This window comes from Pseudopodoces humilis, chromosome 2, assembly GCF_049639895.1.
Source record: "Pseudopodoces humilis isolate 2021_Gansu_Grassland_sample_001 chromosome 2, ASM4963989v1, whole genome shotgun sequence".
Lineage (NCBI taxonomy): Eukaryota > Metazoa > Chordata > Aves > Passeriformes > Paridae > Pseudopodoces > Pseudopodoces humilis.
Window position 1 is genome coordinate 100,484,155 of NC_142201.1, and position 21,625 is coordinate 100,505,779.

The 21,625-nt window shown below is 34.8% G+C and overlaps 1 protein-coding gene across 1 annotated transcript in view; it reads left to right on the top strand.

Annotated features, from left to right (window-relative positions):
- The window catches only part of NCAM2 (neural cell adhesion molecule 2), a 291,248-nt gene that overhangs the window by 261,425 nt on the left and 8,198 nt on the right, over positions 1–21,625 (top strand). Inside the window, exon 16 of the mRNA XM_005524057.3 lies at positions 19,696–19,900. Coding sequence (XP_005524114.2) covers positions 19,696–19,900 — 205 coding nt within the window. The remainder of the gene's footprint in view (positions 1–19,695; positions 19,901–21,625) is intronic.

A 21,625-nucleotide genomic window follows, 5' to 3' on the forward strand; every position in this document is an offset into this window, starting at 1 on the left:
TCTACAGATGAGTTTTGAAAAGGACATAGGCAACAAGACTGAAACTGGGTACACTTTAGAATGAAATCTGCATCATTTGTCCTGTGTTCTCTTGGTAGCTACATTAACCAAGGTTTCCTTTCATATTATTAATGCAATCAATAGAAAAGCCTCCAAGACTCCTGAAGGTTTTCATCTGTATTTGCCAAAATCTGTGGTACTTCAGCTGAACTGAGTGTTAATGTCTGGCTCTAAATTTACAAATAAATAAATCTGTAGATTCTATGTATACAATCTCATGAATATTACTTATCCCAAGAGAATTTTACAATCCCCTAAGTATGTTGTAGGTTAACTATATATAACATAATACCCTGCTGAAGTGTGTGCAAGCTAATGCAATAAATCAGAGAACTGAAGCGAGATGGAAGCAAGGATATGTTGTGTGTCCTTCAGTGGGTGCTAAGCAAGGACATAAGAGTTGTGACAAGAAATAAGACTTCTAAATTCTGCAGGAGATTTTTTTTGTGCTTTCAAAAGCCATTGGGTATCAGGCAGCAGTAGTAATCCCCAGGGACAGGAAGTGGAAGCCAAAACTCTACTTATGTGAATATGCAACTCCTGTGGGCACTAAATCCAGAGCTTCTGCTTCCTAGGGAAGTGCACAAGTTCCTGGCTGCCAGTCAAATTCCATGATAATACAATATGATGATCTTCCAGTAATAGTCTTAGGTCTGGGAAGGAGCTTGAGGCTGCAAATTGCTCTCTGGCATCAGGGAGGTGCATAAATAAGACAGACATTCCTTTAAATTTTCACACGGTTGGCCTCTGCAGCCTCCAAATGTAGATCTACTTTGCTTCATAATGTGTGTTCCTAGGCCTGTAACACAATATCCATTCACTGAGTCACATTTGTGATTAGTTCCTCAGAATTTGTAATCCTTGTAATGAAAGTTTCCTGGTTTTCTGAAGGGTTTATCATTGGAAACTTGCACTGAGTTTGAGAAATGCCCATCAAACCTTCTTAAAACATTTTGCTTTGAATAACTGTATTTCCAAATCTATTCATGTATCTATATATATATATAAACCATTTCCCTTCATACTTTTTTTGAGTTATTTTTTGTGGTCATAATTCTGTATCTGTATTTCACATTTCACTTAGGCATACAAATATGTATTTTAGAATCATGTTTGGAGAAAGAGTGGCTCAGTCTTAACTGTCTTGTTATGTGTTCCAAAATCTCACTAGAGATGTCAGTTAGCAATACTTGCAGGCAGGTACAATTCTAACCTCAGTGTGTTTGCCTCTGAGTGAAGTATTTATCACATTTTTAGTGCTGATTTGTAATGTTTTATAAAATTTTCTTCTGGCTTATCTATACTGTTAAGCTTCTAGTGCTGTGGTATTCTCAAAGGAACTGTGTGCTTTAGCTCTTTATCCATGTTAGCAGAGCATGGACTAACCTCTGCAGCCATAAAAACCCCTGGGAACAACTAAAGTCCATTAGCTCCCAGAGCTGACTCTACAGCCCATTTGTATGGGCCCTTTCACTCTTTCTCTGCAGTGAGAAGACAGAGATCCTGTCTTTGTACCCCACAGCTGGTACAGAAGTGTCCAAACCTGTTGTCATTCTGAACCATTACAGCTGCAACCTAAAAACACATGTACAGGTTTAGACTAAATCTCAAAAGAAGATGGAATGGAAGGTGCTAAAAAAGATCCTTTCTGCAAGTGTTAAATATATTTTCAGGAATTACCAGCAGATTTATGAAGGTGCCATTTTCCAAAGGCTCTTATCCAGGCAGTGCTATTACTTTAAAAGGGCAGTAGATATATCAAAAAATGGTTGCAAGACGTGTTTTATCACAGTTTTATTTTTTTTCTTCACTTGAATCTAATAAATTGGTTCAAGGGTGGGAAAATGAAAAAAAAAAATTGGGGATAACAAGAACCTCTTAGATCCATTTTTCTTACTTTGTGATATTGGTTGTTTGAAGATTGTTTTTTTGTTTGTTTGTTTGTTGTTTCCAATACTGCATGAACTGTGACCGTAATTTTTTATTTCCATGCCTGAAAATATTTTAATCCCTTGAACATCTCATTTATCTTTTTACCATGAATGTGTATCACCACACTTTAAATCATATAGTGGGAGGCAAAAGAGGGACAGTAAAACATAGTATTTTCTCATCATCACCAGTAGCAAACTTGATAATATCAAACATGATATTTATCAGTAGTTTTTACAAAAATACAATGGGATCTGCAGTGGTCTTGATGTGAATGAAAAATAAAAGTAGCTCTTATCATTGCTTCAGGTATGTGTGTGTTATATTTGGATTTGCATTTATGTATATACGTTTTGTGATGTATTACTAGAACTTTTGAGCCATATAGACAGTGTTTTGTTAGAACAGAAGCTAGGGTAACGTTTTTCATCCAGAAACTCAAGATTACTAATTACAGCAAAGCAGAAACAAGTTTCCTTGTTTCTCAAAGTTTGTTTTCAGGGCAAGTATTTTCCTTAAATTTTGCTTTCAATCAAACAATTAGGCGACCTTTTCGGGGTAGAAATAAATACTATATCTATGTAGTTGGGATAAGTTTTTGTTCCTGTCACCTCTTGGAACCAAAGAGCATATTCCCTTGCTGCACCCTTTCTCTCAGACCCTTTCAGCCCATGGGCTGTGTAGGTGCCTGGGCTCCCTTGTAATTTCCCTAGCTCTAAAGGGTGTAGCCCCCTTTCTCTGAAGAAATGTGCCCCTGGCCATACATCCACTAAGAGAAGCCAAAAAGCCACCTTCCTCACTCATGGTCTGTTCTCCACTACAAAAGAACATTTGTTGACTGACTCTTCCTATGGGCAAACTTCCAAGCTGAACAGCTCTTGTGTCCTTTGAAACATTTTCCCTAGATTTTAAATCTTTTCATATCTGTTTGAAATCAAATTCCATGTGATTACAACCAAGGCTCAAGGTCAGCGTATCACATGAGAGCAGGCTTGCATGGCCAAGGCCTCTGCTGTCATTTGCATTAACCTTTCTTGCCTCGAGAGCACATTGCTGTCTCTTGTTAAACTTGGTGTCCAACAGGACCCCCAGGGCCTTTTCTGCAAATCTGCTGTCCAGCTGTATGGCCCTTAGCTGTGAACTGGTGACCAGGATTGCTTTTTCCCAGAGGCAGAGCATTGCACTTCCTCTAGCTGAACTTCCTGATGTTCTTGTCAGCCCATTTCTCTGGCCTGCCGAGGTCCCTCTGTGTGGCAACACAGCCATCTGGTTCCTCAGCCACTCCTCTGGGATGTGTGTCATCAGAAAATTTGCTGAGGGGCCCCATCACACAAATTGTTAATGATGTTGAACAGGATTGAAACCCATATTGATCCCTGAATTGGCTCCTGGTACCTATTCTCAATTCTAGGAAAAGTTATGTTTCATCATTGAATATTAAATTAAGGGAATTGTGGGGGCTTTTAGTCTTCTTTTGTATTCTTTTGCCAAAGAAAAAGCTAGAAAGGCTGACAGTAGGTACTTGTCCCAGGACCAAATGTCATCACTTACGAATTGCCTGTTTTAATCTCTAAAGAAAGACTGTAGAATTTTTCAGGATTGGCCTGATTTTAAGTCTATGGTCTTTGACTACACTGCCTTTCCATTTGTGTGTGTGTGTGTGTACATGCCACAGTTTGTGGCTTCTGATAATGTTTGAATATAGCTGACAATTTTACTAAATTTGTCAGAGAATGGAAACTACAAAATTAAAATATTCCTGTAATTTCTTTAAAAAGTCTTATCTGAGAATAGAAGTAAAATTTTCTGTAGTGCAGTAGGCAAAATATTGTATTAATCCCTCACATGCTTCTAACAATTGGAATGATTTGGAAAAGAGTAGTTGAAATTTTCTGACCCTTGATCCTTACACCAACCTGGACAGACACAGTAAATTTAAACCACAAAGGAAAAAGGAAAAACACAGAAGAAGTTTGAAATATTTTCACAGGTAAAATTTCCATTTCACAGATCTAAAATTTCAAGTCAGTAATTAGTATCTCTTTTGTACGACTTTGTGCATTACAGGATTTCTCAGTCTGTCTCTACAGATCTGACTAGTTTGGGTTTTAGCTAAACCTAAACTGAAGAACAAAATGCAGGAGTCAAAAAGGAAAGGCTATGGGATGTCAGTCTCCTTGGAGTTCTGATCATATACCCAAGGCAAGGAAGAGCTGCAGCATTATCCTTGTTAAGTTACCTGACTCATTTTCTCATAGGCTGAAGGATATTTTAATTCCAAAATAAAAATTTGAAAATGAAGGCTTTTGTCTGACTTTTGTGTGATGGAAGAATAATTTTGTTATTTTATTTTCTAAAGAGAATAGAGAGATGAAATGCATCTTTGAGATCTCCTGCTTTGAGAAAAGAAGTTGGTAGGACTCACACCAATCTGATTAATTAATATCTAAAATTTCAGAAAGATAACACCCCCCACAAAACCTATTTGGTTTTATTTTGCAAACCAGTACTAGAATTTGATGAATAAGAGTCTTTTCTCATCAAATCTTGGAGATGATCATTCTTGAAAGCAATAGGGCATGTTCTTGCTCTAGGCTAAAACCAGCTGTTTGCTAAATTCCCTGCAAAGACTAAAGTTATTACATGGGGATAGAAGTCCCTCACTAAAATTGATAGAACCTTTTTGATGTGAATCAGAGAGACAAAAAGGCTTGCACCATCAAAGATGTTAATGGAAAAAAAAATTACACTATTTTTTATAAAATCTAATTCTTATGGTACAGCTATCACAGACATTAACTACCACTGAATAGCAGAAGAGAAGCAATCAAAGAGCTATTCTGTATTCTCAGAATTTCTGCTTCAAAAGGAGTCTAATTTTTTTTTCTTTTATCATACGAATTTTAGTTTGCTCATCTTTTTGAAAAAAAAAGAAAATCACCATAGATGTTGAATGTGGAAGTAACACAGGGGCTGGAGCTGATCTGGCTCTGTCACTTTGGCCCGCTCCAGGAGTGGGTCACACCCCAGAGCAGGAGGACCCAATGTGTGACTAGAGCACTTGCTCTACGGCTTTTTGGCTGTCAGTCTGTGCTCTGAGGAGACAAGGACAAGAGGGATGTCTTTTGCATGGGATGATAGAGGATTTATTGTTCTGGGGAATCTTGGGGGCAAAAGACAGAAAATGCGAGCGTGCAACAGCTGAAATAGGGAGGCGGTTCAAAGGGAGGGTACAAAGCATCAGCTAATCAGAGATATCCTGGGGAGGGTAAAAGGCAGGGTTCACAAAATCATCATCCAGTGAGGGAGGTAGTGGGGGAAATTGGGTCACATGGATTAATCAAACATGGAAATTTAGGGGATTTCTGAAGTGGAATTCCAAGCATGTGGTGGGCCTAAGACAGACTGACAGGAGACTCAGGGTGGATTGACAGTGTGGGGTGGGAGGGTCTCATTTGGACCAAACCATCACCTTGGGCAATAACAGAACATACCATTAACAAGGAACACACTGCAACATGGAAGTGTAAGGCCACATTTTACAAGTATTCCACTCTAATCCTAATTACTTGTTGCAGGTAATTGCTAGCATTATGATGCTTTTTATTAAAATAATCCTGAGTGACAATTAAAAGATGAAATGCTTAGGTATATTCTCTAAAAATACTTAAAAGCGTAATTATTGTAGTAAATGTGGAAGTTTAATGTGCTCAGGATTTGTGGGGTTTTTTTTCTATGAGTATATGGACCAAACTTTTTAAGTCTTAAGAAAAAGAACTGGTTGTGAATTTTAAATGGCTTGAACACAATATGTATCATTGAAAACACCACCAAGTAGAAATATGGGTGAGGATGGAATAATGTCCATAATTGTTCCTAGTTTATTTATATTGCTGCCTTTTCTACTTGATAGTTATCTACATATGATAGTTCCCACACATGTACCTGTGCAAGAACAAGGACATTTGTGTGATAATGCATTGGTTAGATATTATGCATACGAGACTATATTTAGCTTTATAGATTTCATCTGCTTTCCATTACAATTTCTTAAATCAATTTTAAAGTAAAGATTTAACCAAGGTTACTTCTCATACTGCATAAGGTTTTGTGCATTTTAATTTCTTTTTAAGTCCTTTTAAAAATATTAGTTTAGGACTTATATTAGTCACTACCAATATAATTATTGTGTCACTGTAGCTGGAAAAAAAAAAATCTAGTCAATACACTATATAGTGCATAAATTTGACTGTATTATTTGCTAAAAAGTGAGCCTTAAATAGAAATATTTGTAGAAAAAATATATTCAAACTTTGAAATTGTAACCAGACATACTGTGAGGATGTGAATGTCTAAGAAGCTACTTTGTTCCCACCCCAGTGTCAAAGTCAATATCTAATTACCCAGCTGTATGTGTTAATTGCATGGGTCATTCATATTTTAATTGGACCTGTGTCCATATTATTGAAGCCAGTTTTCATGGTAGCCCATTGTGAACTCCTACAATAATTCAGGAACAAGATAAAGCCATTAGCAAGGAGAAACAGATAAACAAGTTTGTCTCTTTTTGTGTACGATTGGAACCTTCTTTTTGTGTAATTATTGACACAGTTCCAGTTTCTCCTTTCAGGCTGTGGACTGGTGTTTCTCCCTGCTTTCAATACTCCTTGCTTTAAATAGGCAGTAGTCATTATTTCCAATAAGTGTCACGTGGCATTTTTTAAGTTCCAAGTCTCCAACATAAAAGTCAAAACTGTATTTCGATTTGGCTTAGCTGAATGGTCTCAAGGTGAAGCAAGAAACATGCTTGAGGTTAAGCACTTATGTAAATTGTTTTAAAATTAGATCAAACAGTTTGCTACTTTGACTGCTGTGGAGGACCACATTGCTGCTGTGGAGGTACACCTTTTCCACAGTTTTACTACTATATTATACAGATTTGGCCAGGGTACTTCAATGGTTGCTATTCCATCCATCTATGTTTTAATCATAATTTGATGTTTCTGTTAGAGTAATGTCTTTTAAGTCTTTGGCACAATGTAAATATTAATTTTTTTTTCTCTTTTTTCTTTCCCACTGTCACTATTTTTTTCCTTTTGGTACTTTATTTTTCCATGTTGTCTCACCTCTTCCACTTTTTTTCTAAAATTTACTTATTTTTCACACTCTTGATTTTCTGTAACAATTCTTATCCACACAGACAGATGCTGTGAAGCTATGACAAATGAAAATGGAGGCCAGTCCCTGCAGCTGAATGCTGCTGTTTTCTCTCTCATTGTAGTCATAAGTCTCTGGTGCATGTTTCTATACTGTTGATCATAAGGCAAGCAATTCTTCCTCTTTCTCTTAATTTTCTATTTGTGGGAAAATAAACACAGGTCTTAAAATATCTGTACTTTTCTATAGCTCTTCCAGAGCTTCCATTCCTAGTCAAGATCCTAAATTGTGTAATTACTTCAGTCTGTGTGTGCAAAATTCTTCATCGGCTTTTTGGAAGCCCGGTGAGTTTTGTGGCAAATTCAACAGATGAAACTTGACACTCCAGTCTGGCAGAACATAGAGAATCTGACTTACTGAATTTGATCAACGTGATTTGATTCTATTTTCTCAAATAGATTTTGATTGTATTATTATATTATATTTTTATTGTCTTTAAGGTCCCTCCCAAACCAGGCCATTCTATGGTTCTGTGAATATAGATATGTTTTATACCTTCTAATGGATTTTAACAAGCATGTCTTCCCTAACTAATTATTTATGAATTGTTTTAGTTGGTAGTGTTTCATTTAAAATACTTTTTCTGTGCCTCACCACTGCCATGCCTCAGCACATAAAATAGGTCTCCGCCCACCAAAGTAATTTCTTGTGACTGCAAATGTGCCACATTTCATTTTATGGCCTCAGTTGGACTTGGAAGCTCCAGGGGTTCAATTTTGACCTGTAGTAAAAATGGAAAAAGATTTTTTTTTTTCCTATTTTACATATTAAAAGCATGGCTTATGAGCTCTGCAGCAGTGTGTGCAAAACCTCAGGAAAAATATTTTATTTAATAGGAGTCCATATAGATATTTTATTGCATGTATTTGATTTTAAAATTTACATAGTTGTCCAGGTTTATGGCTCATTTCTCTGTTGCATACAGAATAACATGAGAAAGCAATGCACTTGATAACTAAGGCAGAGCTAAATATTTATTTTAAGACAGTTCCCTTCAAATTGTTACTAAATATAACAGGCATGATAAATTAACTGTATATGTTGATTTTTTTCTCCTTATAGTTCATACCTTTTGGGATCTAAAAAAAAAAATATTTTATAAATTGGAAAGCAATTGGTCAAGTTTAAGTATCTGTATATCTTCATTCAGTTATGGGATTTTCTTATTACTAAGAAATATTGATTATGATTATTTTTTGTCTGTTTTGAAATATTTTTGGAAGTCTTTACTTTAGGACATCATTAATAAGACTTCCCACCTAAACCAGCTAACAGTCATTTTTGAAAATTGGACTATGTCACAAGTAAGATGTGTTCAGAATGCATGTGCCTAAGTCTACAGACCAATTTATTGACAGAAATATTTTTTAAAATAATTCACATACTTAGTGTAATGAAGTAGCTGGAATTGAAAAGATTGCTATCTAGAAAACATTGGTTTCATTGTGATCTGCAGAAAAGCTCTTGCTGTAAAGCCAAGCCACTCTTGCAGCCATGGCCCTTGCCACTATATTCTGTCACTTTAACTTAATATCATGACATTATTTTGAAATTAATTACATTGATGAGTGCCTAACATAGTATGGCACAGAAAGACATTTTCTCTTCTAATTTTGTAGGTGTTGAAACTTTGGGTTCCTATTTAGGTCAGTCAGATGAAAGCCCATTTTTCCATGCACAAACAATGTAAATATATATATTGACTTTGTAATTTAGTTGTATAGATGTTCTTCCAATATACACTATTTATTTTTTAAATGATTCAGTGCTTATTGAACCAAGACACATAACTAATGAAGGCTAGATAATATTTTTAATTAAACTTTTCTTTTTAACTATTGTAGAATGGATTTGGAATTAATAGCTGCACATAAGTTACCAAAAACTTTCCCACCTGAGAACAAATTTTCAATTGAGTATAACTTGAACAAGTGCTTTTGCCAATACTAAATTTCTTTTTATTGAAAGGGTCACCTTGGGCAGGTACTTTTGCAAGAGGCTTTTTTTTTCTCGTACCATTTTGAAAATCCAGATAGTGAAAATGTTTGTTGTCATCACTATTGTCACTGTTGCTTTCTGTGTTAATAAAATAGATAACAAAACTGCAAGGATATTTTTACCATCTATAACTGATGATTGGCTAATATTTAGTAAGTAGATGGTGTAGTAGATGCTAAGGGGGAAAGAACCCCACAGGACAAGCACATTACAAACCACTGCTGAGAGATCTTCCTCAGTCTGCAGGAGCTCAGTGGTGCACAAACACTTTTGGTCCAGGGGAGCAGCAAATCCTTTCTAGGGGCTCCTCTTTGCAGTCACATCCCTTTTGCATTCTGATCCCATTGTAAGACAGACAATGCCTGTACATGAGGGAACAGAATCTTCTCTTGTGGATACATAGCCGCTGTTCTGAACAGTAAAGAAAACCAAATGATATATCCAATCAAAACTAATGAACACCTGCCACTGGATTAAAGAGTTTTGAGTAACACTTACACTGTCTCAAAAACTGAAAAATAAAATAGGGTTTTATAAGGTTGCACAGACAGTCTGATTCCCGTATTTCCTTATTTTCCTAATTTTCTGAAATTTGAAACCTTAATGCTATTCTACTAAATGTTAACTAAATTATTTTCACCTTCCACATACTTGTCACTTTTTCTTTTTTTCTTTTAATAAAGCAAGACAGGACACTAGTACAGGTATGCAGAAAAGCAGAAAAATGAAAATTCCCATATAATTTTTCCACTCTGGTAAGACATTTGAAGAGCTCTTTACAAGCTATAAATTTATTATCTTAACAAGTCATTCTAACATTGCAGATAAGTATATAAGAAGATAAGATAGGAATTAGGGTGCAGAGACTGATTGACTGTGAACTCTGCAAACATACTGTGAAGGAGATAATGAAAAGCCTTGAGAAATTTGAGAAGCTAAATATACATTATGAATGGTAAGTTGGCTCTTATCCTCAGTGTCACAATGCCAGTGGGATAAAGAGACAAATTTGAATAGCTTATCTTTTTTTCCAACAGATAGCAGCTTCGGCTGGGAACTACATAAATTTGCTCCGTTAACTGAGAGAAATTTTAGGTCTGCTCCAATTTAAATTATTCTGTGCTTTTCATGTTGAGGTTATCAAGTACTTTGAATATGATCCTTTTCTTTTGGCCTTCCTCTTCCCATCAAATTCCAAAGAGAATGAGTTAAACCAATATTACGGGGATTAGGTGACTGCAGAGCCAGGCAGTTCTGGGCAGTGACCCAAAACCTCTGGACTAAGAAAGAAAAAGTGGAAGAGAATAATGTCCTTGGGTTGTCATATATTTCCTCAGATGAATAACTAATACAGCTTTGTTTGTAGTTCTCTTTATGAGTGTTTCATAATTGTACCTTTAAAAACAATGAGAGCAAGATTATTTCACTGTATTTTGTGCAATCTGTGGGAATATTTAGAAGATTTTGAAATCTTGGTTTCTTACAGACAAGAATGAGGAAAAAAATGAACAAAGACATTTTCAAATTAAATTATAATTCATAGGTATAGACTGAACAGCTTAAAATTGTAATTTAAAGTCTATTAAAATGATAAATATATCTTCACAAATTGAATTCAATATACTTCTGACATTTGTATTTAAATGTTAGCTAAGTAAATCTGTTCCTTTAAATGTTGTAATTGTAAAATGGATTTTAGGTCTTATGACTGACAGTGTAAAATGTTACCATTATTTTACCATTGACACATATTTTGAAATACTACTATTAAACTGTCTGTAAGACCGAAGTCCTAAAATATTCTAAACTAAGCTTATGTCTTAAATCCAAATGGGTGGCACAGAAAAATTACCATTAAAAAGGTAATGATTATTCTGTGATATAGCAGTATATCTCTAAGAAACAGTATTTTTAAAATGTTCTGATTTACAACCTTTAGAGTCTAAGGCTGACTTCTTTCCTAATCAGATTTTATTTGTTGTCTTTCCTCTTTCCAGAGTTTTGACAAGTTCCTAAAATTTACAAATTGTTCACAAATCAAAGTATTTACATAGTGCAACTTCAAACAGGATCCTTTATTTACTGGTGTAGGGTTATTAGAATATAAATTGCTGTCTCTCCAAATAGAAAAAATACTGTCCAGAAACAGACACACATATTGCATACCTTGGGAATAAAATATAACTTCTGAGTGCTTTTGTGAGCTGTACAAAACATACTATTACCAAAAAACAAAATAACCTTCCATTTAATTTTTTTTTGTGAAAGTATAAGGCCAAACACTGATGCAAAAAATATTATATGCATGTGAGCAATATTTATTTAAAAGATAAACAGATATGGTGATTTAATTATACACACAACCTCATGACCAATTCTCAGTCAGTTTTTAGGGTCTTACCACATACTCTCTTTCCATCATGAAAACCTGCATAGGCACCACTCAAATGTGTATGCAAATGTAAAGTTAACTAATTAAGCCTGAAAAAACAGTTTTGTTTATTTAAAAGACTTAATGGAGATTTGTATACAATTTGTGATTGTAACTTGAGAACTATGCTAAATTTAGATATTTTACAACTGGAGCTAGAATCTGAGGTAGGACTATCCATTTTTGTTCATTTATTATAGAGTCTGAAGTCCCAAGAAGCTGTGGTAGTAATGCTTGCCACCATACTGCCATTATGTTGTATGATGTTCTTGTTAACAGTTCTGTATATTACTTTACATGTTTAACATTTTTGTAGAGGCAATTTCCAGTGCATATTTTATTTACATAAAATTTCAATTTTAATGCCTGAATTATTTGCCCATAATAAAGTAAATCTTTATCAGTATATGTTTCCAAAGGATTACAAATGAAAATAAAATCAAGTCCTGTGAAAAATACTGGATACACTTCAACATGTGTAAGTTTCTGTTTTCAAAAACAGTGTGGGAGGCAAGGAAAATATCTGGATTTAAAGTAGTTAATTTTAATTTGTGAAACATTGCTTATTTTTATCTTTTTTCATAATTCCCTACCATTTTACTCCACTGATTATTTCATGCATGTAGCACTTGTCATCTCTGCTTTTTCCCTGAAGAATGTGTGCATGGTGTAACTGTGATTTCCCTCATCACCTTTCCAAACACAATGTCAAGAAATGTATGTAACTTTGTGTCTTTCATCTGTTGTTCAAAGTTCATTTTAGTTCATGCAACTTCTGTCTTCATTTTTGTAATAAAGAAAACTGACTTAAAGCATTTCTATCTGTATTTTCTTTATTGCTGATAAATGTTCCTTCTTTCTTGTACTACCTAAATGATGCATTTTGAATCTGAAGATATTTTTTAGCATTGTATCTGTATTTTTTCTAGTGTTTTATCCAATAGTGAATATTAAAAAAAAAACCAAAGAAACAAAACAAAAACAAAAAACAACCAACCAACCAAAACTACTCTACCACAAATATCAGAGTCACTAAAATTAGAATTTGTGAATTTTAAGTTTTCTTCATAATAAATAATAAAAAAAGTTGCTTCATAAAAATAATGGTGGCTGCCATGGTACTGCACTGGTGAAGCAAGTATGTAAGGTCTTTATAAATATGCAGTCTGAGCTCGATCCATTCTGATTTAATCTGCCTAATTGAAGTTGTGTCCCCAAAGGCAGATGTTTTAATGCTGGGAAATGCTATACCCTACCAAGCAGGACTCTGCTGGTGTTGGAGTTGTAGCAGCCGAATATTTTAAAGTATATATATATATATATTTTAATATATAAATTTAAATTTATTAAAATAGAAAGCACCGTATACTGGCAGCATTTATCATATTAAACCGCTCTTTTTGTAGCTAATGCTATAAATTAATTATATATTTAAAATGTTATTCCAAGTTTTAATACTTAAAACTCTTGTGATTGAATTTACATATGTCTTAAAGAAAATTCTGTCAAACCTGAAATATTTAAATACAATCCCAAGATAGTTTGACTCTTTTTCAAATCTTCTGGCTGTAATACTCAGAGTTGTCATCCATTATAAAGATGCAAAGATTTCTCATGTCTCTGTGGTATGTGCACAGCATGATTTTGAATTCTCCTAAATGAAGCAATTAAAATAATTTATCCTTTTATGTAATAGCAGTACTGAAACCACACATAAGTGTATGTTCTCAATACTCACATCAATCTTAATAAATCTGCAGAGCTTCTTAGAATCTCCTCCAAGAGACGTGTTCAGTAAATCTGCTGTCATTTTGAGTGGAGGAAACTGGGACACAGAAACTTATTTTCCCAAGTCTATTGAAAATCAAAACCTGGGTGCAGTGTTGGTGCCATGAACCCACAGTGCAGCCTTTCCTTCCCAAGGCACAAGAAGACTGGGATCTCTCTGTCTGAATTTTTCTGGGCCTTCTCATGGAAGCAGACAATGCTAAAAAAATACCCTTCACTGTAATGACTGAGTAAATACAAGGAAAAAGCGGCTGAAGCTGTAACTGGCTAACTCTTCAGGCATATTAGAAATACTCCTGAAATCTGCTTAGGGACAGTTTGATTATGCAAAGAATCTCTTTTTTAAAATTTTGCTTAAAAAAATAGTAAATTTCAACTCCAGAGAATATTTTCCCAACACAGCATTCTTTTTCTAGAAAATAAAGGGTTTTTACTATCCTTTTCTTTGTAATTTCCCTCAATGGCTATGGACAAGACACTGTTGCCAGAAACACTTGAGCTGCTATTTACATAATATTTCTTTTATTTAGCTATTGCGTGTATGTCTATTAAAACACCTTCCTATGAAAAATGTTGTAAAGGGCCTTTAGAGTAAATGATAACTCAAGTCCTACTTACTCAGTGCCCTGAGAGAGTCATAACACAAGACATTTTCCTGTAAAATTTAAAGGCTAAAATCCATTTCAGAAAACTTGTTGGCAAGATCTCAGCCATAATGAAGAAAAACTCCTTCATTTAGATAAGCACCAGAAAAGTACAACCTTTTAGACGTATTTATTTCACATCTGTATAACAGGTAGTCCCAGGGGCACCACAGGCTCCCCTGACTCACTCCGGCTCAGACTTCATCAGAGATGGGACACAATGAAGATCTGTCACTTAGAAGAGAGTTAGAGGAAGCCTGTCCCCTTATTTTTAAAAGTTGTGTATCAAGTGTATCTGTCAGAATACATTACTCAGTCCTGCAGGTCAGAGCAGGCATCCATGTGTTTGTCCACTGCCCTTCAGCAGTATCAGTCCCTAGCAGAGAGTTACAGGAAAAAACACTGAGGAAGAAAAAGCATTACAATTAATGTCAATTAGAGTCTTGTTAGCATTATTTTGTGTTAAGGAATGGGGTAGAAAAGAATGTTCCTTACTGTCACATTCCCTTTTCCATCAAACAGACCCCCAGTAAATGTTGCATAAAATCCTAATGATTTCTTGCAAGCTGGTGTTGCAAATGTAGTGGTTTATTTCATTTGAAGGAAGACATGATGCTTCTGGGTACTTACCTGGCTCAAAAGACAAATTTTATTGATATAAATCACTAAGAGCAGGTCATGCAGCTCTGGATGTGGCAGCCAAACTATTGGAACTTCTTTGGGTAGTGGGAAGGGATCACTAGTTACTTCTTTTGGTCATGGACTGCCACTGTTTTACTGTTAATTGGTAGAAAATTTTATAGAGCTGTTTAATTCTTTGGTACCACATTATGATTGCTTTGGTGCTCATCAATGGATACAAAATTTTAAGACCTATATTTTCTGTCTTTTTCAAAGTTTTGAATAAATATTTGCATTTTGTAAGACTTTGAGTCTAGGAAAAGTTCCAGATCAGATATAAAAGCAAAGACAACATCCAGAGGCAGTGCAGAAATAACTCATGGTTGGGCACATTTTTAAGGGTCAAAAACTACACTACAAAAGTGTAGTTCAACATGATAAAAAAGAATGTTTTTTTCTCCTGTCATGACCCAATGCAGTGTTTCAATTTCACCCTCTAATTAGTTCATAATTTTCACAGTTTAGATTGAGAGCAATTTACTTTATCTTCTGACTGTCTTGAAAGAAAGAAGAAACATGTATCATAACTGCACCATGCATATGTAGCAGACAGATCTTACCCTATAAGCTAGGGAAGTTTTATAGCTTAATTTTTTTTTCCTTAAAAACTCAAATTACTGTAAATTGGAGGTTTGGATAATCATCTATCTTTCATCTTAAGTTCAATCCATGTCTGCTAAGGAGGAGGGAAAGGAATAATGCATAAGAGCTTGCTAACTTGCTTTTTCCTCCCAACAAAACTTAATATCACTGAAGGTGTGAAAGGGGCATCTGGATGTCACCTTATCAAACTCCCTAGCTCACACAGAGTACTTCTTATAAAGCATGCAATTACTATTTTATTGTAGCAGTAATTGAATATATACAATGTGAGTCTGTAAGAGCACAGAGAAATTCTATCACCTCAAAGGACATAGGCTCATGTGGCATCATTGATTATCATGTAATATATTGATGTTGCATGTTTTATTCCTGTGCAGAGGCAAAAGCTTTATTTTGTCATGTATAAAACATACCTGTACACTGGCACAGGTTGCCCAGGGAAGCTCTGGATGCCCCAACCCTGGAAGTGTTCCAGGCCAGGCTGGATGGGGAATGGGACAACCTGGTCTAGCAGGACATGTCACTCCCCACGGCAGGGGAGTTGTAATGAGATGAGCTTTAAGGTTCCTTCCAACCCAAATCATTCTCTGATTCTGAACACACATACAGATGGAGATTCTCCCTTTTGACCTACTTCCCTTACAGTATCTGGTGCAGAACCCTTACTGGAATTTAGTGCAAACTTACATTTGAGAGTCCAGAAAATGAATCTTTTCATTTAGTTCTTCTCACTGGAAAATTCTGTTCCACTTGCCAAAGCTCTTCATTCCTCTTTCTCATTAAATAATGATTCCTGCAAAAATGTTCAATTATCTCATTCAAAATCATTAGAAACATAACTTATTCAATAAGAAAGAATTCGAAAATTGCCAAAACTTTCAATGACATTTATAGAAACTTTCTTTGGCCTTTTTTAAATTTACTTTTTACATTTCTGAAAGTTTTTTTAATCTCACTTTCATAAATATTCATTGATGAGCACTTATTTAAAGAAGTGGATGAAAAAAGTGTCTTTAAAGTTGTCAGTTTCCTTCATAATCATGGGAAAGTATTACATTATGCCACATCCTGTATAACAAAACCATATCCTTTTAAATTTAGCATATTTTTAATAAATTCAAATTAAATCTCATTCAGAACTATGGTACTTATACTTTCCTTTTTTTTTTTTTTTTTATTTAACAAGCAGTGTTTTAAAAGGTCCGCTGTAGCTAGACGACTAAGGTATACAATAAACCTTTTCAAAAAATTTCTAAGAACTGATTCTTTCACATTAACATTGTATTTTTATGATTTAAAGTTTTGTTTTCAACTAGGAAAATAAAAAGGTATAACATATAATAAAAATGCATAAATATTTTGTTATTTTAGAACACAAAGTAGAACTACTATTTTGAGTTTGTTTGGCACATACTGGGAAACTGTAAAAAACCCAAATACTTAAAATAGCTTCTGTAATATAACTTTAATAACTTTAATAACAACAAAAACAACAATAACAACAACAATAACAACAACAATAACAGCAACAATAACAATAACAATAACTTAATTTAATGCAACACTTTTTGATAACAAAGTTGCTTTTCAAAATTGGTGGGAATGCTGTTTGTAGTATGACATTAATATTTCATCCAGTCACAGAATTAGAATTTCTGTTGATGTCATAACATATAAAGAAAAAAAATTTTCATTGTTCTGAAATTATATATATTTTAGGATATGATTTTTGAAACCAGTGAGAAGAGACCTTAATCTGCTTTAATAGTTATTGGGATTAGTTTTACAGCTGGCTTTGGTGGGAGCAGATAGACAAGTACAAAATCAAAGCAATTTAAGAACAAAATTAAGCCACAGATGAACTTCTAAAAAATAATTTTATATTTTTATTAAGATTAAAGATAAATCATAACACAGATAGATTTAAAGAACAAGGCAGTCCAGTTTCTATATGTTTTCAGAAGTACATAAGATCCTCAGGTGAGAAGGCTGATCACAGCATTGCTCCCCACCCCACCACTGGACTTGGCCACGTTCTGGTCACTCTTTGGGGTACAGGAGGTGAAGCAGAGAAATGTTGGAAAAATGTCGACAATTTTAAGAAATCAGACTTACAAAACAGAAACCTGCAAGAAAAAAAGGGTTTCAAGTAGGAAAAAAATTACTTGGGACTGGTAGAGCAGTAGTAAGGATGGGGAATGCTGAATGTAAATGAAATTATCAACCATGAAGAGATGGAGAAATATGCAGCAGTCAAATACTTATGTCTCAGATGTCTCACCTTTACGAAGAAAATCAGAAATTAAAATAGAGTGTCCGGATCAACAATGGCAAATATTATACAAAGAAGCAATATTGTGACTGTAAACATTTCCTTTGCTTGCCTGTGAAGATAGTGTGTAGACATTTCTGTCACTGAATCACTTAGAATGGGAACCTTGCCATTTCACAATGTTCCAAGGACACTGAAAGTGCTTTCACAGCAATGGAAAATGTATCTTTTTATAGCAAAAAGTTCTTAACACTGCTTTAGGGAAAAACTCCTAAAACTAAACCAGAAAAAAACCCCTTGAATTTCTTTCAAAATTTGGATTAAATGGCCCTAATTTTTCTCCTTCACATTCTAGTTGGTGGCTGAGAAGGTACAGAGATTCATTGCATTAGGTCTCTAAAGCTGATTGTAGAATTTACTGGTATTATAAAAATTGAAATATATGAACTTTTTAATAAACTGGAATTAAATATCTACTTATTCTTCCTGACAGTTCATACTGGTAAACAAAAATTACTGAAGGTTACAAAGGAATTCACCAAATATGTGGTGGATATAGGGATAAAGTAAGTTTTGGAACACATATCAGAAAGTATAATAAATATTTCAGTAGGAATGTTGTTGTTCAAAAAAGGAAAAAACCAAATTCATTCAAAATGTCAACTTCTGACATTGCTGATGGTACAATGCATAAATGATACATCATTTCATTGCTACACTATTATTTTTATAACTTATGTCGTGGTTTTTAAGTCTTTCTGAACAAAGGAATATAACTTTGAAATAACATCAATCTATGGTGTATAGGGGAGTTGAAAGAGAAAGAAGAGGAAGATCATGTCAGTAACCCAATTAAAATGTTTATATTATGTTCCATTGTGTATTGGTTTGGTGTCTGTTACAGCAGGATTCAAGTAATCTCCAGTCAGAATAATCTCACCTTTATTTTGGCAAGAGGCAGAGGAGCAAATGGAAATGCCCCAGTGCCTGGTGCTGACTCAGGCATTGCTTCAGGGCATGGGAGGCCAGGGAAACAGGGATGCTGTTGTGCAACACCCATGGCAAACACACCCAGTTCCACTCCCCTGGGGTTTACTCAGCACAGTCTCACACCAGGAAATTGTCATTGGCCGCTTTCTAAGCTAGTTTGGAATCTTCCTGAATTAGCTGGATGCATGAGCCTTTATTGAGATTGCATTTTTCCCCTAGATAATGATCAGATCCAAATCTCCTCTATAAGCCTCATCTGAGTTCACAGACTCCTGAGAATCACACTATTCAAAAGGGTTTGTAGCATTGCTGTCATGGTAATATCAACCAAGGCAAAATATTAAAATATTTTTCCTAAGATTTTTAATGAAGTAAAATTAACTAAACATCAGCTCTCATAATTCAAACAGAGAAAGCAGTATCAGGCATGGAATGTGTTTATTGTGGAGTGTATGATTGCATTTTCAAGGTACAAGACTAAGCAAGATGAGGTCTTAACTCTATAATCATTCGATGTTACACATATTTTTCCCCATATTAAATTATTCAAGACTAATTGCAGGCAACTGGTTGCAGATAAAATCTCTTGGATTAAGTTATTTTTTACTCTATTTTAATTCAGAAAATTACAAGAATACTGGTTTGTCAGTCTCTTAAACCTTTCAGTAATTCTGCTTAGCACCACTGCTAATTAATTGTATTTGAAATGTAGAAAAGACAACTTATATCAATATTCATGTTGAACATTGAAAATGTTTTCCTTCGGGTGCTTATTTATACTCCTTAGTCATAGAATGTTAAGATGTGGTATTATTTGCTATTAAATAATGTAATTTATGTTTAGTGAACTTACTGGACTTTTGCCCATGGGAAAATATTATGCAGAAGAAATGTTTTATTTTGTGATTTTAATCAGGTACTATATATGCCTAATCATCAGGACTGTTTATTCCAAATAATTTCTGAATGGTTCATTTCTAAACATTCTTTACTCTCCTGACTAACAGAAATTATAGAAATTAGAAAATTATATTTTAGGATTAATGTTATTAATAAGGCTTAATTTTCTTTCCGTCAAGATACTCTCTTTAATGGTCTTGGGCTTGGTGCAGTCATTGGCCTGGGAGTGACAGCTCTTTTGTTAATCCTGGTCGTGACTGATGTCAGCTGCTTCTTTGTACGACAATGTGGATTGCTCATGTGCATCACCAGGAGGATCTGTGGGAAAAAGAGTGGTTCAAGTGGAAAAAGTAAAGAACTGGAAGAAGGAAAAGCTGCTTACTTGTGAGTATTAATCACGTGTGTTGGAAACATCCTTAAAAGAAAAAGTTGGCTGTCCAACTGTCCATTAACTTTATGACCATTTTGTGGTTTTCTCAAAGGGAATTAATAAAATGCTTCTAGTGCTTGGAAAAGTGTTGCTCTGAAGTGTGTAGAGTTGTTCATTGCCTTTAAAAGAAAAGTTGAGACACAAAAAAGGAATATACTGTAGCTCAGTTTAGAATGACCTCTTTGTCCAGCTTGACACAAAGGAAATCAATTGTAATTCATTACAAGTTACAGACACAGACTTGGTTCATGAGAAGCAGGTAATGGATGATTGAACTCCATTTCTGCAAATCTGTCTTTGAGCTGCTAACACCCAAAAACTTGGCCTATGGCAGTGACAGTGCCAGTAAATCCAGGAGTGAAGGACATGGTATTATATAAAATCTGTGAGAGAGTTTTTCTTCTTAGATATAGCACTTGATGGAAAATCTTGATTCTTGTCTGTAGACTTTAGGAATGAAGAGTCTTGTTGATTTTTTTTTTTAAATAGGAGTGCTGAGTTGGATGTAGGTGAAATGGTGGTGAGTGTTGTTCTTCATAGCAACAGTCAATGATTGCTAAACCTGAGTGGGAAATAAACAATACTGATTCTCACAAATATTCTTCTGTAGTGGCTACTCCATCACACAAATGTGAATGAACTGATCATGATGTGAAAATATGGTCTCTTGAATTATTAGAGTGGATAGTGAGATCTCTGGCAAAACAGTTCAAGTACTGCATACATAAAATAATCACACTTTAGAGATGTGACACTTACTGAGCTTTCAACAGGTAAACTGGAAAGATTTCTTATGGTCCTTCATTTTAAACATTTCCTTTTTTTTTTTACTAGAAAAAAAGCATAATTTCCTCATCCTGTTCATATGGAAGGCAACTTATACATGCACTATAATATTTGTGAAAACGCTGTATGCATGTGGTTTAAATAACATTTTTTGGTCTAACTGTTATGTGCCTCTCCCAATAGTCAGGCCTTCATTGTCTTCCAGCTTCCTAGATCCCATCCATCTGAAGATGGATGTAGAGCACACTACATCTTGCAGACCTCATTATTCATAGCTGAGCAGGTGTCTCCATTGCCAGTAGTGGTGGTGTAAGTGTCTTTTTGGTGTCTTTTAATTCTGGCTATTTGGTTTCAGGCCGTGTCTTTCTTAGGTAACTTGACTACACATCTTGGTTGGGTTCTTCTTGAAAAAGGTGGCATTTCAGGAAGAAATCCACAGAGCAAAACCAGTTGCAAGAGAACACAAGAATATTTATATCAAATAATGCTTCTGAATAGAAGTAGTGACATATAATAGCTGTTTCCTAATTCTCCACATCTGACAGTGAGACTAGCAGTGTTTTTTTCCATCATGTGAAGACAGCCTGTCTGGATCAATAGAATCAAGAAGTGAAGCTTCTGGTGCTGACTCAGCTGTCCTTTCCTGTTGAGCACAGCACTTCAGTTTCTGCTTTAGTTTCCCATTCAAGGAATAGCCAAATATAAATTAGTGTACGGACCGTCCTAATGGGAAGACCTTAGAGAGATAAAGTTGGAAATGTCACTTGACAGCAGTTTATACCTTGTTATCAACATCTTATAACCAAATGCCATTCCATGCTGTCCCAAAAAAAGCATCTAGCTGGTGTCTTGATATTAATTCTTCTGTCCCACTTCTTTCACAAGGACAGCTA